This window comes from Musca autumnalis, unplaced genomic scaffold, assembly GCF_047663935.1.
Source record: "Musca autumnalis isolate F117 unplaced genomic scaffold, ASM4766393v1 scaffold_3, whole genome shotgun sequence".
Lineage (NCBI taxonomy): Eukaryota > Metazoa > Arthropoda > Insecta > Diptera > Muscidae > Musca > Musca autumnalis.
The window spans coordinates 63758932-63778362 of record NW_027411866.1 but is presented as its reverse complement, the minus strand read 5'-3'; the positions used below and the strand labels follow the sequence as shown (position 1 = coordinate 63778362).

General features: G+C 35.7%; 2 protein-coding genes across 3 annotated transcripts in view; one reads left to right on the top strand and one right to left on the bottom strand.

Moving 5' to 3' along the window:
- Positions 1–19431, bottom strand: part of SMC3 (structural maintenance of chromosomes 3) — a 355919-nt gene that overhangs the window by 303645 nt on the left and 32843 nt on the right. The gene's annotated exons all lie outside the window — the stretch shown is intronic.
- On the top strand, positions 9876–11720 carry LOC141397981 (uncharacterized). Its single transcript, XM_073975040.1, has 2 exons — positions 9876–11264; positions 11339–11720. The coding sequence occupies exon 1, from the start codon at positions 10255–10257 to the stop codon at positions 11197–11199; it is 945 nt and encodes a 314-aa protein (XP_073831141.1). The 5' UTR covers positions 9876–10254; the 3' UTR covers positions 11200–11264; positions 11339–11720.

The window sequence follows — 19431 nt, the reverse complement described above, 5'->3', positions numbered from 1 at the left end:
TGAATATGCTGGTTACTTGGTTGTCTTGCAATGGACTCTCCATCAATACTCAGAAAACTAAAGTTATGTTTTTCGGAAACATGCAAGAGGATTCAATAAGTGTTTCCATCTATAGTACTCCTATAAATGTTGTAAGCTCTATGAAATGTCTTGGTTTGTTTCTTGATAGTGGTTTGGTGTTTGATGTGCATGTGAATTCTTTGGTGTCCAAGGTGAACTTTATTCTAAGGAAGTTGTACTGTTTGGACTTAGCTCTGCCTAAGAGCATTAGAATTCAGTTGGTCCATGCACTGATTATGCCTCACTTTTTGTATTGTGTTGAGATTTTTGGGGGTAGTCCGGGTTGTGCTTTGCGTAAGTTGAAACTTTTGTTCCATAGTGTTATGCGATATGTGTTCTGTGTTAAACGTCGTGATCATATATCTCCTTATGTGAAAGAGTTTCTTGGCTGCACGTTTGAAAATTTTTTGAGTTTGCGGTCTATGTTATTCTTCTATAAGGTTTTTATGTTGAAGACCCCTTTATGCGTGTCGAGTCTGTTCACGTTTTCTCGTTCTGAGAGGAACAAACAGATAATTGTTCCGCAGTTGACTCCTTTTTTGGAAAAATCGTTTTATGTTAGAATTTCGCGTGTTTATAACAATCTGCCACCATGTCTCAAGACATTTAATTCCTCCTTAAAATGTTACAAGAATAAATTATGTGCTCATTTTAATCGTAATCAAATACAGCGTTCACAAATGTTGCCTTAGTTTGTAATGATATATTGTTGCATAGCTGATTCTATTAATGATTATTTTGTTATATATTTTCATTTCTTAATTTACATGCTTTTGCTTTTATTTATGTTTAATTCTATTCATGATATGCTAAGAAATATTGTTAGATATAAGTATCTGAGAGTAGTTATTGTATAGCTGTTTTTGGAACCGCTCATGGCCCTATGGGCTAGGTTACTGTGTTTGTCAAATAAAAATTAATTAAAATTAATTAAATGGTGAGGTTGAAGGACTTTAAGCCAGATTGCTTGCCTGTAGTCAGATATGAAACAATTAGAATGGTTATAGCTCTTGCAGCAGAATACACTTTACATTTAAACCAAATGGATGTGTCAACAGCATATTTAAATAGTGACTTAACGGAAGACATTTATATGAAGCAGCCTGAGTGTTTTGTTGACCCAAATGCTGTATTGAAACCAGGGTTCGAATATAAACAGTACACTAACATAGTGTACCGCTCCGAGAACAGTATCACTAAAATATTTTTAGCATTAGTGTTCCGGAACACAAACACTAAAAAATATTTTAGTGATACTGTTCCGGAGCACAACGATAAACGTAGTGTACCACATTTTGGTACACTAAAAACGTTAGGTACCGCAGTCGGAACTCTAAAAATCGTAGTGCTCCGCAGTCGGAACACTAAAAATCGTAGTGCTCCGCAGTCGGAGCACTAAAAACCGTAGTGTTCCGCAGTCGAAGCACTAAAAAATCGTTGTGTACCACATGTCGGAACACTAAAAAATAACGAGTTTATTATGATTTGCGAGGAAAATTAAATATTAATAATTTTTGAGATAAGTACAAATTAAGACATAAAAACTCAGATACACCTCTTAAATCCATGTATGTATATATATTAATTAATAATAACGTTGGGAACTTAAGTAGAAAATATGAAAAACATTGCTTCGGTTGTTGTACAATGACGCACTAAAAATAGTAGTGTTCTGATACATAAAAAATACCACACGAGTTTATTATGATTTGTGAGAAAAATTAAATATTTTATATTTTTTAATAAATACTAATTACGAAATAAAATATAATAGAACACGTGAAAAACGCCTGATTTGATTTTTGGACAATGGATCAATAAAAATCGTAGTGTTCGGCTGCGGAGCACTAAAAATCGTAGTGTTCAGACTACCGGATCACTAAACATCGTAGTGTTCCGACTGATGGATCACTAAAAATTTTAGTGTTCCGACTGCCGGATCTCTAAAAATAGAAACAATGGAACAATAAAAATCGTAGTGTTCGGCAGCGGAGTACTAAAAATCGTTGTGTTCCGACTGCCGGATCACTAAAAATCGTAGTGTTCAGACTGCCGGATCACTAAAAATTGTAGTGTTCCGACTGCCGCATCTCCAAAAATCGATACAATGGAATATAAAAATTGTAGTGTTCGGCTGCGGAGCACTAAAAATCGTCGTGTTCCGGCTGCCGGATCTCTAAAAATGAAAACAATGGAACAAAAAAAAATCGTAGTGTTCGGCTGCGGAGCACTAAAAATCGTAGTGTTCCGACTGCCGGATCACTAAAAATCATAGTGTTCCAACTACCGGATCACTAAAAATTTTAGTGTTCCGACTGCCGGATCTCTAAAAATCGAAACGCTGTTAATTATAATTTCTGAGGAAAATTAAATATTTTATGGGTTGTGGGACGAGTAAAAATTAAAAATAAAAATTAATAAATAAAATGCACGTGTTTTAAATTAGTTACAAACGTTGAGAGCTTTAGTAGAAAATTAGAAAAAAAATCATCATCATTAATTAATGAATATTGTTTCTTGTACAAATGGCAAATGAGTGTCTTCAAAATAATGAGTGTCTTCAAACGTACAAGTCTACTTGGGAAAATCCACATACTTTCTTCAACTGCATTCACTTAGGAATTTTGTTTTTGATACAAAAAGTTACAGGTACAATTTCCGCAAACATTGTGTTGTTATCAATATTTTCCGTTCCTTTATTTCTTTTGTTCACATTAAAAAAATTAAGTAATTCATGAAGATCAAGAAGACAATTTTTATACGAATATGTACATCTTTATGACACTAAGTATTGTTATTCTGATACGTATATACTGAGCGTCTAAATGTGCAACCACAGTAACGTGTAATATTTTAGATTATATGTAACAAAAAATGTAATAAATGGTGTTTTATAAAAATTTGTACCGCATACATCTTGTCATATTTTCTACTAACGTTCTCAAATTTTGTAACTAATTTTAAGTACATGGATATAACATGCTCATCTTAATTTGTATTTATTAATTTTTACTTGACCCAAAGCCATCAAATATTTAATTTTCCTCATAAATCATAATAAACCAGTAAAATCTAAAAACCAGTCAGATGTTTTTCACATTTCCTACTAATTTTTATTTCTTAATTTGTATTTATTAAAAAAAGTATTAATCAAATTTAACCAAATATTTCATTTTCCTAAGAAAACATAATTCCTTCGTTATTCTTTAGTGTTCCAACACGTGGTGCACTACGATTTTTAGTGATCCGGTAGTTGGAACAGTAAAATTTTTAGTGTTCCGGCAGTAGGAACACTACGATTTTTAGTGCTCCACAGTCGAACACTAGGATTTTTAGTGCTACGACAGTCGGAACACTACGATTTTTGGTGATCCGACATTCGGAACACTACGATTTTTAGTGCTCCCTTGTCCAAAAACCAAATCAGATGTTTTTCACATTTTCTTTTAATTTTTATTTATTAACAAAAAATATATAATATTTAATTTCCTTAGAAATCATAATAAATTAACGTAAGGTTCATTACCTTATAGTTTCAAAACGTGGTACAAAACGATTTTTAGTGCTCCGGCACGAGTATCTTTGTGCTTCATTCCACAAAAACTAAATATTATTTTTTCATAATTTTGACCAAATTTCGCAATGTGTTTAACTAAATTAAACATACATGGATGTAACAGTTTATCTTAATTTTTATTTGATCAAATTTAACCAAATATTTAATTTTCCTAAGAAAACATAATACCTTTATTATTTTTTAGTGTTCCAACACTATGATTTTTACTGATCCGGCAGTCGGAACGCTAAAATTTTTAATGCTCCGCAGTCGGAACACTAAAATTTTTAGTGCTCCGCAGTCGGAACACTAAAATTTTTAGTCCTCCGCAGTCGGAGCACTACGATTTTTAGTGCTCCGGCATACGGTACACAACGATTATCGCTGTGTTCCGGTACAGTATCACTAAAATATTTTTTAGTGTTTGTGTTCCGGAGCGGTACACTATCTAAGTGCACCTATCCACCTTGGTACGGTACAGAACGATACGGTACGATACCATAGTGTTTATTTTCGAACACTGATTGAAACTGAAAAAGGCTTTGTGTGGGTTAAAGCAATCAAGAAGACAGTGGAATAGAACGTTAGACAAAATACTAAGGGAAATAGGGTTTTCAGCGTGTGCTAGTGAGCCATGTTTATATAGGCGAAATGAAAATGGCAAAACCAATTTGAATGCTGTATATGTAGTTGATTTGTTGATAGCATGTCCGAACTTAAGTGAGATGGAAGATATAAAATAAAATATTGCAGCAAGGGTAGATGTAGTTGACAAGGGACATGCTACGAAGTTTTTTAGTATAGAAGTTGAACGAGAAGGTACTACAGGTGGAATTAGTATGCATCATAGAAGTCAAATAAAAGAACTGTTGACTATCTTTGTGGATAGTCAAGGGGCTCTTAAAGCCATTAAATCCTGCAACATCAAGTCCGATGTCGTCCTCAAGTGTGGAACAGCTTTGGGAACGCTAACTAACGGAAGTTAGAGTAATGACGAGAGTCACCACTGGACACTGCTGCATCAGGGCCTTTACCATAAAATGGGATGAGGATGTTACTGACTACTGCAGACTCTGTGAAGATGAGGAGGAGATGGAGACGATCGAGCACCTCCTCTGTCGATGTCCAGCCCTGGCTCGTAGGCGGCATAGATTAGTGGGCGTTCACTTTCCACCGTGTCTAACCTTCTATTCAACTGTGGAACCTGCTGTAATCTACAACATCATCTGAAATGGCTGGGACAGCGCGACCACCCAAACTTTTTCTTCTTTAAAACTAATTTCCCTTCTAAAATTTTCTACCTAATTACATCATTCATAGTTTCCCCCCGGATGATCACAATGGACCATAAGGTCTCCGAGTGACGCAGTCACAAATTAGTGGCTGCACATCCCCAAACCTAACCTAACCTAATCAACACTTATTTATGTATATGTAGCATTTATATCGATATGAAATTTGATTTGGAGCATTTCTTTTATTGACACAATCCCCAAAAAGTTAAATATTTTAGGTGAGTTTGACTCAGTATGGAATACATTTTAATTAAGAGTCTAAAAGTTTAACAAATAATTTCTACATATAACATCTAATTTTGTAACGTAATTTTCTGGGACTGAAATTTTGTGTAGAACATTTCTTCTTTTAACACCTTTCGTCTAAAACTACATTTCATGTTACTTTCATGCATCAACTCGAAAAGAGAACAATCCAATTTTATTCAAAAAATATTTGGGTGTTTTGTTGACAAATTTTATGTATATATTTTCTTGATATATATTATTATTATTTATTAATAGATTTATACTTGTTACAAAGAGTTTTACACTAAAAATTTGCATTCTATAATAGGCTAGCAAAATGCTGTAAGCCATTTTAATTTACAGATTAATATATTTAGTATTAAATACGATCAGAGTTTTTTAATTCATATAAGTAAAAATATTTTATACGATTTTGTTTCTAATTAAATTCATTTAATATTAGACTTCTATATTTTATACAAGTTTCCATATATTTATATAGAGATTCATAATTTAGGCCATTCAATATCCTACATACTTCAGTTAATGTTAGAGTACTTCTACCGAAATACGCAGTTCTATATTCTTTGTATACCGGACAGATACCAATAAAATGCAGTGTGTCTTCAAGCTCGTTCAAGTTACACACTCAGCATATGACGTTACTGTCGTTACTAAAGCATCTTGCATTTAGATTTAGTAACCCACACCTCGCTTTCAGAACTAAACTACTCGCTCGTGCAGATAGCTGTGTAATATAGAGAGGATTAAGGTCGTAGTTTAAAAGGTAGTATAAGTCATGATGTTGGGAGTTTGTAGCGCTTATGCGAAAATCTCGTTTGGCTTTGATATTGTGCAATTCAATTATTTCTTTCGAGAAGTAACATATAGGTAAACTTCCATTCGATGGGGTATAATGTAGAGAAGAGCATATGTTAGACCAATCCTTTGCCCAAAATATTCCCTGTCGAGTAATCTCCTCTGCTAATATCCGCGATAGTCTATGAGAATTTAAATGTAGAACGTTATTGATATAATCAAAATGCAATTTTAATGTTGAAAAATATAAGGTATTCAAGCCTGTTTCGATGTGTAGCACGTAATTCGGAGTGTTGTCTGTAAGTAGTAAAATTCTCTTTATAAAAAACGAAAAAGCTTCTCTACTTCTTCATATCGTTTATAACCCCAAACCTGGGCACTGTAAAACAATATAGATTTCGAACAAGCATCGAATATTTTCAATTTACTCGCATATGATATTTTAGACTTAGAAAGGTATTTTGACCAGGTAGAGTTGATTGCTATCTTTGAAGCAGAAAGTTTCTGTTTCATATGTCTGTTGAAAGAGAGGAAAATAATAAGGGGCTTAGAATGCAGCCTTGCCTAAAACCAGACTCAGCGGGAAAGAAAGATGAAAAGTTACTTCCGTCCCAGATCCTACTTTCAGTATTTTCATAAAGGTTCTGCAAAATTCGGACTATTTTAGACGACAAACCCATGTTAGAAAGTTTGTAAAACATGATGTTTCTGGGAATTAAATCGAATGCGGAGGAGAAATCTACGAAGAAGGCATATGTACGATTGTTTTTCTCGTTATTAAGACTTATTATATTTGTTAGGTTGAAAATATTATCAACCGTGGAGTATTCTTTGCGGAATCCAGTCTGAAATTCGTTTAAGATATTGTTCCGTGTGGTCCAATCTGATAACCTGTTGAGCAGGATATTGCAGAAAATTTTACATAATGTATTTATGAGGGATAATCCTCTATAATTAGTGACAACTGTTGGGTCGCCTTTTTGAAATAAAGGTATAAGAATTGATCTTTTGAATGGTATTGGAATTGTCTCGCTAAGGAATATTTTATTAAATAAATCTATTAAATAGACGTGAAAGCAATGAGGTGCATATCTGTAGAATTCGTAAGAACTTCCATCTTCACCAGGTGATTTTTTAGGCTTCAGCCTTTTTAGAACGTTGAACAACTCCCAATATTCGAATGGTGAATCCAAAAATGCATCTATCCTGTAGGGCATAAACCAACATATCGTGTTAGTATTGGTTCTGTTTAATAATAAAGTGCCAAAATGTTCTAAAAAGTCAATAGCGCAAAGACCTTCACTGGCTGTGTGGCTTTGATTCTTTAATGACTTCGACAATTTCCACCACTCTTTGCTACAGGTCACGGAATCTAATTTCTTTATGTTGTTATTATAATATTCTAACTTCTTGAGGCTACAGGCTTTTTGAAATATTTTTCGTGAAGATTGTTCGTGATAGTACCTGATTCTGTTTGTTAACCAATGGTTTTTCCGGTATTCTTTAAGGTTTCTGCGCATAGTTGCTCGAAGTCTGTAACCTCTTCAATCGAACCACTTCTGTTTAGGTTCAAAATATTTAAGTTTGTGTTGTTTTGCATTAGCAAGTTTTATATTACTTGTTAGCATATTTACCATATCTTCCACAGTTGTATTATTTTGAATCGCTTGGGCATTACAGAGTGCAGTTAGATTTTGTTGGTATTGTGATTTTAATTTATCTTTCCAGTAAAGTTTTTCTAAGGGTTTCTGAGGTTGCCTATAAACCATGCAAATAGGAATCTTCATAACGAGACAAAGTGGCATATGATCTGTGAATGGTTCGTACCCAACCTTGAAGTTATCTATATATTTAAGAAAATCAAATGAACAAAAACAGTAATCTATTACAGAACTACCCATAACCCCCACAAAAAGTGTACTCCCCATTCTCATTCCCCACTGTCCTGCCATTAACGACAATTCCACCCACATCTCCAATCAGGTTTAACAGTTTTCTACCTTGTTTACCTTTATTGTTTTATCGTTAGATGTTCTAAGTACTTGGATGAGGGGAAAATCCCCCAAGATGTTTTGATCTAATATTTGCTCTTCCCCAATACGAGCATTGAAATCCCCAATAATACAGTAACAATTAGGATTAAGATTCTTCAAAAACGCTTCAAACTTTTCAGCATCATTTTTCAAGTTTGTACAATTTAGATAACAGGGAATAAAGTAAAACAGATTGTTATTAAAAGTTGCACACAAGATATTGTCATAGATATTTGTAAATTTCAATTTATATTTCTTTTTTAATTCCCGTTTAAAACCAAATAGACAACCTCCACGTGCACGACCAGCTCTATGTATTTTTTCAGCATCAATCCACTGAACGTAATAGTTTTTAAAATAAGGTGTGAAATTGGCTTGTTTATTGTACACAACGTGCGTTTCAAATAAGAAAAATATGTCAAACTTATTGAGGTATGTTAGAAAATTTGCAAAATTTAAAGATTTTTCGAGATTAGCAACATTATAGGATATTAAATGGCAGAAATCATATGGCTATTGTGTATTATTATTGTAATTTCTGTCTTTAAAACAGTGTTCGAAAATAAACACTATGGTATCGTACCGTACCAAGGTGGATAGGTTCACTACGATAGTGTACCGCTCCGGAACATAAACACTAAAAAATATTTTAGTGATACTGCACCGGAACACAACGATAATCGTTGTGTACCGCATGCCGGAGCACTAAAAATCGTAGTGCTCCGACTGCGGAGGACTAAAAATCGTAGTGTTCCGACTGCGGAGCACCAAAAATTTTAGTGTTCCGACTGCCGGAGCACTAAAAATCGTAATGCTCCGACTGCGGAGCACTAACAATTTTAGTGTTCCGACTGCGGAGCACTAAAAATTTTAGTGTTCCGACTGCCGGATCACTAAAAATCATAGTGTTGGAACACTAAAAAATAATAAAGGTATTATGTTTTCTTAGGAAAATTAAATATTTGATTAAATTTGATCAAATAAAAATTAAGATAAACTGTTACATTCATGTATGTTTAAATTAGTTAATCACATTGCGAAATTTGGTCAAAATTATGAAAAAACAATATTTAGTTTTTTTGGAATGAAGCACAAAGATCGTCGTGCCGGAGCACTAAAAATCGTTTTTTACCACGTTTTGAAACTATAAGGTAATGAACCATACATTAATTTATTATGATTTCTGAAGAAATTAAATTATATAAATTAAATATTTATATATATTTTTTTAATAAATAAAAATTAAAAGAAAATGTGAAAAACATCTGATTTGGTTCTTGGACAATGGAGCACTAAAAATCGTAGTGTTCGTCTGCGGAACACTAAAAATCGTAGCGTACCACGAGCCGAAATGCTAATAATAATGTTAAGATAATCGTCTGTTTATTATGTGAGCAAAATTAAATATTTTATGTTTTTAGGATAAATAAATATGTATTTATTATTTAATAAATTATATATTAAATTATTATTGAAAAAATAAAAATAGAAGAAAATGTGTAAAACATCTGATTTGATTTTTAGACAATGGAGCACTAAAAATCTTAGTGTTCGACTGTGGAGCGCTAAAAATCGTAGTGTTCCTACTGCCGGAACACTAAAAATTTTAGTGTTCCGACTGCCGGATCACTAAAAATCGTAGTGCACCACGTGTTGGAACACTAAAAGATAAAAAAGGAATTATGTTTTCTTAGGAAAATGAAATATTTGGTTAAATCTAATATATAAAAGGTGTAGTCGAATAAAGTAATGAACACACCTAGTTTAAGTAAAACACATATCGATAGTAGTTATTGGGTTGAATACAACCATGTATTTAAGTAATCGATAATTGTACAGTAGATAATAAGGGTTGATAAGAATAAATAATCGCGTCATGCAGACATTCATTGTGTGATCGGCAAACTGAACGGACGTGTTTCAAGAACTTCAGGTGTATAAAAGAACGACGCTCAACCACCAATTGTGAAATCAGACAAGCCAACCAATGAAAGTGCGATTTTAACAAAAGTTAATGATAATTAATTAAATAAAATACAAAAAACTGAGGAACTGAGGCTATTGAAAAATAAACATAAACAAAAGCTGAGGAAATAAGAAACTAAACCTAAAACTAAAAGTGGTTAAAAACGAAAAGAAAAAACTAAAAAGAAAATGGTGAACGAAAAGTTAAAAGCTCATCTCGAGCAAATGGGCATAAACTGCCCACAAACACCAACTGTCCAAGAGTTAAGGGACTTGTTGGAAGACATTCGAGAAATTAATGTATCAACGCCACCAGCACTCCGGCCAGATGGTGAGTCATCAAAAAATCAAGCAAGCGACGACAGGCACGTACAACAAGAATTTCATCAGCCAGCAAGCCAGCCGTTACATACACACACACGTACAGCAACCAGCCAGCATACCATCGCAACAAGCAGAAACAACAACTACGTCACAAACGCACGTAGCCACAAACATGCATGCAAAGACAAACGACGAAGCCGTTGATAGAATAGAGAAGTTAAAGGCGCAATTAAAAGAAATGAAGTTGCAGAATGAAGAGGAAGAGAAGAAGGAAAGTGTGGTTACGTTTGCGGACATAGAAGCAGCGTTGCCAAAATTTACTGGTGACGACGGTTATGCTGTTACTAAGTGGGTAGCAGAATATGAAAAAGTAACGAACGTTCTGAACTGCACGGAGGCAGAGAAATTTTTGTATGCACGTCGAATGTTGGCTGGTAGTGCAGGCTTGTTCGTGCGCAGAGCAGACGCGGAAAGCTGGTTGGCATTAAAGAAGGAATTATGCGATGAGTTCCAGAAGCCACTTGGAACTAAAGAAATACTACGGCGGTTGGACAACCGCAAGTGGCAGAGAGGCAAGGAAAGCCTACATCGATATGCATTGGAAATGCAGCAATTGGCAGATGGGGCCCCCATCACAGAAGCAGAATTAGTCGAGTATATCGTAGAGGGAATGTGCGACAAGTCGGCGGCATCCCTAGTCTTCCTACACGCAGCAACAGTGGGTGCTTTTAAAAGATTGATTCCACGCTATGAAAAGATGGTGGCCGAGAAGGCCCAGCGGCTAGCAAGAAGCAACACGATCAGTCCAGCCCTGGCTGGAACCAGATGCTACAATTGCCAGGGGTTCGGACATTATCAGTCCAGTTGTAACAACGGCCCAAGGGGGTCTGTTTTAAGTGTGGTCGGTCGGGCCACTTGAAAATACATTGCCCACTCAGAGCTGTGGGAGCGGTGCAGGAGCAGGAGGTTGACTGGAATATTAAGGTAAGAGTAGCTTTAGGTCCTAGAAATTCCGGGTCTAATTTTTATCTCATTTCTTCCTTACTTGACACGGGTAGCCCATGTAGCTTCATCAACCAGGCGCTGGTTAGGTCCCTATGCCCAAAATATAGAATGAAAAAGGAGAAGCCCTCTCGCTTTAGGGACCTGAATGGAGGGAGACTACAAGTGTGTGGCCAAATACAGGCAGCCCTTGAATTTGGAGGGAGAATAAAAGTGATTAATTGAAAAATTTTAGTAGATAAGGCTCCGTGTACTTTTGTGCTCGGAAGAGATTTTTTGAAGTTGTTTTCAATTAGTTTATGTTTAAGAAAAGGGGGCCCGGATCCCAGTGAATCATGTAAAAATACCGGGAACACTTATGTTAAGATGGTTTTAAACGCGGACCCAAATGATGAAAGAAAACAAGGGCCGCTAATAAAAAATGAATTAAATCATAAACTGTGTGGTGTTCTTTCTAATCCCAATAAAGGGGAAAAGCCTAACCCTGTGAAAGCAGTGAGTATGGATAAAGGAGTACAGGGTACGAAAATAAAACTGGTAAAGGAAATGAACAATGAGAAAGTACAGGGTACGGAAATAAAACGTTTAAAGGAAATAAATAATAATGAAAAGGAACAGGGTGCGGAGTTAAAACTTATAAATAAAGTAAATGATAATGAAATACAGAGTAATGGGTACAAACATAATGATCCCGAAAGGGAGGTGGATTGTGGAGAATTTCATCATTGTGAGGAAGCTAATGAATCTGAGGTACTAGTGGGAGAATATAATCCCCTGCAAGGAGTGTATGTTGTTAAAGAAATACAAAAGGGAGATGAATGTAGTGCAAACAAGGAGGACACTGAGGAAAGGTGGGATATTAATCCAGATTTAAATGAATATGAAAGAAAGGAGCTTGGCAAGTTGATTAAGAGGAATTATTTTGAGAAAATGAAAAATTAACCAAGGACTTCGGACTTTAAAGCGTCAATTTTGGTGAACTCAGGGAATGCAACCTACTGTTCGCCTAGAAGACTGTCCTTTGCGGAGAAACAGGAAGTTAGCAAAATTATTGCGGACCTGTTAGAGAAAGGGATCATAAGGCCTAGTAACTCTCCTTATGCATCACCAATAGTGTTGACCAAGAAGAAAAGTGGGGAGATTAGGATGTGCGTGGATTATAGAGCACTTAATAAGATGATCGTTAGGGACAATTACCCTTTGCCCCTAATTGAGGATTGTTTAGAATACCTTGAGGGAAAATCGTGGTTCACGATAATGGATTTGAAATCCGGTTTTTATCATGTGAGACTAGAAGAGGACTCGGTGAAGTATACGTCATTTGTAGTGCCAAACGGTCAGTATGAGTTCTTGAGGTTACCATTTGGGTTGAAAAATGGACCAGCGGTATTTCAACGGTTCATTGCGGGAATTTTTCACGACTTTTTGGAAAAGAACGAAATGGTAATCTATATGGATGACATTGTGATAGCATCAAGGACATTAGGAGAGCATACCCAATTGATGAAAAGGGTACTGGACCGACTAGCCACGTACGGGCTGAAGCTCAAGATAGAGAAGTGTAAGTTTGCATATACCGAGATTGAATATTTGGGCTATAAGGTTTCGAGAAAAGGTATTGCACCTTCAGACGGGCATGTTAAGGCAATCGAGGAGTACCCGATGCCTAAGAATGTAAAAGAAATGCAAGCATATTTAGGGTTATGTTCATATTTCAGAAAGTTCGTTAAAGGCTTCGCATTAATAGCAAAGCCCTTGTATGCATTAACTAAAAATGGAGCAAAATATGAAATTACCGACGAGTGCAGGGAGGCCTTCGAAATTTTGAAGCGTCATTTGACTTCAAGCCCTATTTTAGCGATTTATAACCCAAGTAGGGAAACGGAACTGCACTGTGATGCGAGTGCAATAGGGTTTGGGTCTATCCTGATGCAGAAACAGGATGACGGTGTATTTCATCCGGTAGCTTATTTTTCGAAGAGAACGATAGATGCGGAAACAAGATACCACAGCTTCGAGTTAGAAACGTTGGCAATTATATACTCATTACGAAGATTTAGAGCATACCTTGAAGGAATACAATTCAAGATAGTAACAGATTGTAATTTGCTCGCGTTAACATTAGCAAAGAGGAATATAAATAGCCGAATAGCGCGCTGAGCATTAGAATTGGAGAACTATAGTTATACCATCGTCCATAGAGCGGGCGAGAAAATGGCCCATGTGGATGCATTGTCAAGAATAGAACAGGGTAATAGGGACGAGGTGGTAGCAACTATAGAAGTAGAGGATATAGATTTTCAGCTATGCGCAGCGCAGGCTAGGGATGCAGAAGTCAGTGAATTGAAAGTGAAACTAGAACAAGGACCGGTAAATGGATACGATATGGTAAATGGGGTGGTTTATAGGAAAATTAACGAGGATTTGCGATTTTTCGTCCCGAAGGACATGGAAACTGAGATTATTAGAACCATGCATGAGAAGTTAGGACACCTTGGAGTAGACAAGTGTTATTTGAAAATGAAAGAGCATTATTGGTTTCCAGAAATGAAGCAAAAGATAGAAAAATACAAGAAGACTTGTATCAAGTATTCCACTCCTCATAGGCCTAACGCAAGGGCGCTACACAGTATCCCGAAGGAACCTAAACCGTTCCACACGGTTCATTTGGATCATTTAGGCCCCTTACCGTCCCTTCAATCAAAAAGAAAGCACATTCTGGTTGTTATAGATGCTTTCACGAAATTTGTTAGACTTTACCCAGTATTGACAACGAGCACCAAAGAGGTCAAGGCAGCATTATTAAAGTATTTCGATTACTATAGTAGGCCAGTTAGATGCATTACGGACAGAGGAAGTTGTTTCACCTCAAAAGAATTTGAAGAATTTTTGGAAGAGAAAAACATAGACCACGTTAAGGTGGCTGTCCACTCGCCCCAAGCAAATGGTCAGGTTGAGCGAGTGAACAGAACCTTGGTGGGAATGTTGGCTAAACTTAGTGAGCCAGTAGCACATGCTGACTGGGTGAAACAGCTTAGTAAAATTGAATTCGCATTTAACAATACAGTGAATAGATCAATTGGGGATACTCCGAGTAGGGTACTTTTTGGAGTCAACCAAAGAGGAGAAATAGTTGACAAGCTTACAGAATACCTAGAGGAGAACTTTTCAGGCCCGGGGGGGGGGGGTATCAAAGAAATTAGAGATAAAGCCGAATTAGCTATTGCGAGGACGCAAAAATATAACGAGCAGCGATCCGAGGAAAAGGGTATCAAAGTAAACTCATTTAAAGTAGGTGATTTTGTAGTAATCAAAAACGTAGATACGACAGTGGGCGTAAATAAAAAATTGATACCAAAATTCAAAGGGCCCTACACCGTGCGCAAGGTGTTGCCACATGATAGATATGTTGTGGGCGACATTGAAAATTGTCAAATCACCCAGATTCCTTATGATGGGGTGATAGAAGCGTGTAATATGAGATTATGGAAGACCGATGACCCCGGTAATGGGACCTAGGGCTGCTCTGCCCGATGTATATAATTGTAAATAAATTGTACATAGTAGTTGTTAAGTCGTTTAAGTATTTAGTCCATTAGTTTAAGTACACTATGCACTTGCGTAGTTAACTTAACCCCCATGTGACCGGGGCGGTCACACCTATCAGGTTGGCCGAGCTGTAGTCGAATAAAGTAATGAACACACCTAGTTTAAGTAAAACACATATCGATAGTAGTTATTGGGTTGAATACAACCATGTATTTAAGTAATCGATAATTGTACAGTAGATAATAAGGGTTGATAAGAATAAATAATCGCGTCATGCAGACATTCATTGTGTGATCGGCAAACTGAACGGACGTGTTTCAACAAAGGCAATGTGTGTATGTTAGTATGTTTGTTTGTTTGTATGTTCCGAATAGACTCAAAAACGGCTGAATAGATTTTCTTGAAAATTTCAGATAATGTACTGGGAACACCGGTGGTGAAAATAGGCTATATATTTTTTTGGATGGTCGTCGCGGAAGTGGGATATCGCGGTCATCCCTAATTATTCAAAAATAATTTAAGTAAACGTGACTGCAAAACCGCTAAAACACTGGCTTCAATATGTGGGATAACGCGGTCAACGCCATATTTTGGAATACAGTAAAATCCCGAAGACTTGAGATGTCACTATATAGAAATTCCGAAAAATCGATTGGGAAATCTTATGAAATTTTGTATGTGGAGTTTTTAGGTCTGAGAATAGGTCGTAATCTATTTTTTTATCCCGCTAAGTGTAGTGACCGGTGGTCCTCCTCACATTTTTTTTAAGAAAACCGTGAAATTCAAGATACGTTTTAATATATTGTTTACAAATTGTTTGCAATGCTATGGTAATAACAGGCTTGACCCTGAATGGTCGTCGCGGAAGTGAAAATCGCGGTCATCCCAAAATTTTCAAAAATGTATTATTTCAATTAATTAGAACTGTCGTAAGCTGTTTTTATACGGATAGGAGTAGTGACCGGTGGTCCTCCCCCACAATGTTTTTAAGAAAATCTGAAATCTTTGATATTTTTGAACGTATTGTTTACAGATTGTTTTCCCTGAATGATCGCAAAGTTTTCAAAAATGTATTATTTCAATTAATATACATAATTTTAGTAAGCGTGACACAAAAATGATATAAACACTAGCTTGAACAAGTGGGATAGCGCGGTCGTGAGCTATTTTAATACGGCTAAGTGTAGTGACCGGAGGTTCTCCTTCATATTTTTTTTTTAATCTGAAGTCCATGATATTTTTGAACGTATTGTTTACAGATTGTTTGCAATACTACTGTAATTACTGTCTTGACCCTGAATGGTCTTCGCGGAAGTGAAATATCGCGGTCATCACAAAATTTGCAAACATTTATTATTTCAGATAATAGTCTGGCTTAATCCCATTGTAGTTGTTTTAATATTTTAAAACAACTATTTTATTAGTGGAAAAGATTTGGCATTGTTCGCCAAGGGGTAAGGCAGGGAATACTATAGTTTCGATCCACGCCACTGGATCTCATCAGTTCCCTTGTTTCTTGTTTGTGGATATTCTCCACCGAAGTTATTTTTCAATAACTTCTTCAACAAGAAACTTTTTATACCCAAACATCAATTGTCAGCTCGAAGTATAAAGGTAAGCAAAGAAAAAAGTTCAATGAGAAGTTTTTCCTTGGCAACCTCATACAACTCCGACGAAAGTGTCTGCGAAACAATTCAAACCTCTTCCACTTGTGTGTGTCGTCGAATTTCGACAAATGCACACACCAAAATTTGGTTGGTCTGCTTTACAGCAAAAACAACACACGTCGTGCCAGTGTCTTCAATTTGAAGCATTGCACTGTGGTTTAGCTTCTATGGGAGAGAGCGACAAAAATATTTATAATCAAGATATCGATCAGAAAAATTTACCGTAAACTAGTAGTGACTAGAAGATAATTTTCCCCAAAAATCGTCAAGATTGGCCCACTTTTAGGTGTAGACGCCCCATAACGATACCTCCAGTTTTTTTATTAATTTCAAGATTTTATCTATATTTTCAAAGTGAATTAGCTGTAATTTGACATTTTGTGTTCTTTGGTGGTATAAAATATCTTGCATAGGTCCATGGTCAATAGAGGTCCATGCTTTGGTATATTCTCCATATAGACGTACCTCCCGCTTTTTAATAATTTCAAGATTTTGACCAAATTTTCCAACTGAATTTCCTGAAATCTGACATTTCGAGTTTGTAATCTGTATCAAACTGTCTTGCAAAAATGCATCAAGATATGTCCACATTTGGGTATAGTCCTATATCATGTTAACTACAGATATTTGGCCTAAATTTTTTACATATACGTTTGTAAAATCATGATATTTTATGAATTTTATTCTTGACAAGGATTAACTTGTAACAAGTATCAACAATATAAGGCATAGAATATTCTTACTAGGAGGTTTAACACATGGACCAAGGGCGTACCAGATTATATTAGATGTAAATAATGTTCTATAGTTCTCAAACCGGGAATATGTGGAAACTAAGATGTTTTATGAGACGTTTAGTTCGCGAGGATTGGTTGGCATCTATTAAAATAAATACTAGCTACAGGATTTCTGAATTAGGAGAGTTCCCAGATCGACTACCAGGGCATATAAACAGTAAACAAGACCATACAGGTGTTCCTGCATATCATATAACCATTCTACGTTGTTTAGTTTTCCGTGTGGAGGTTAAATCTACAGCAGGCCGCGTTTTTACTTTTAACGGCAGATAATTCTTGCTTCAAAAATAATGGTGTCTTTTATAGCAAGCCAATTTGCATGATGTTTATAATTTTTTTGTCCTCTCGTTGTGTATCCAAAATTCCTTTGCAGAGACAGTGTATAAAAGGAAATCATATCCCGCAACATCCACCTGAAGATTTGCTATAATTTCTTCGAATACCGTCCGTCCCATGCTGGCATTGACAAAGTTTTTTGAATGCCATATTTCAAAAACATAAAAATTTGAAAACATACATTCATACTGTAATTCTAAAAACATCATTTTTTAAAAAATAAGATCGAAAAAAAATGCAAAACAACAACACCGATTGCTTGAAAACACCCAAAAACCCATTCACAAAACATCGAGTATACTCAGTATAATGAAAACTGAATACCGCTCGGCAACTTTCGGCAGACGAGATAATTTTTTTCTAACTCTGGACACTTTCACGAACATTTCAATAAAAATAACGTGAGGATCCGCGAGGATCCAAGGTACTAAAATTCTATTTCTTTTCACAATACTAAATAAAAAACACTCACAAAAATACATTTCAAAAGAGATCAATTTTACAACAAAATAAAGATACAACTTTATGATGTTATCAATTAAAAACAATAACAATACCATTAGCTTTAACATCCATTTCTTACTATAGTAATTTTACACATTACTTTTTTGTGATATCACTTTTAACTTGTCACAACGTTAATGGAAATTTCAATGTCTCAATTTCTTCAAATGGAAATGCTCACTTCTGCGGCTCTGCTATAGCAAGTACCGTTAGAAGTTGTAAAAAGAAAGCCGGAATACTAAAATTGGATGTGCCTACGATAGATTTGAATAGTTACAATCATAATTTGTAGACATCGATTTTTGTATTTTTGTCGCGGCCTGGGACCACAGTGCATTGTGGCGTTTTTTTTTTTTTTTTTTTTGAATTGTTTCGCAGGCACTTTCGTCGGAGTTGTATGAGGTTGCCAAGGAAAAACTTCTCATTGAACTTTTTTCTTTGCTTACCTTTAAAATTCGAGCTGACGATTGATGTTTGGATATAAAAAGTTTCTTGTTGAAGAAGTTGTTGAAAAATAACTTCGGTGGAGAATATCCACAAACAAGAAACAAGGGAACTGATGAGATCCAGTGGCGTGGATCGAAACTATAGTATTCCATGCCTTACCCCTTGGCGAACAATGCCAAATCTTTTCCACTAATAAAATAGTTGTTTTAAAATATTAAAACAACTACAATGGGATTAAGCCAGACTATTTTGAAAAAACAAAATTGCAAACGCTATCCCAATAAAAAAAAAACGCCACAATGCTTCAAATTGAAGATACTGGCACGACGTGTGTTGTTTTTGCTGTAAAGCAGACCAACCAAATTTTGGTGTGTGCATTTGTCGAAATTCGACGACACACACAAGTGGAAGAGGTTTGAATTGTTTCGCAGACACTTTCGTCGGAGTTGTATGAGGTTGCCAAGGAAAAACTTCTCATTGAACTTTTTTCTTTGCTTACCTTTATACTTCGAGCTGACGATTGATGTTTGGGTATAAAAAGTTTCTTGTTGAAGAAGTTATTGAAAAATAACTTCGGTGGAGAATATCCACAAACAAGAAACAAGGGAACTGATGAGATCCAGTGGCGTGGATCGAAACTATAGTATTCCCTGCCTTACCCCTTGGCGAACAATGCCAAATCTTTTCCACTAATAAAATAGTTGTTTTAAAATATTAAAACAACTACAATGGGATTAAGCCAGACTATTTTGAAAAAACAAAATTGCAAACGCTATCCCAATAAACAAAAAAAAAAACGCCACAATGCTTCAAATTTCAGATAATATACATAATTTTGTAAGCGTGCCT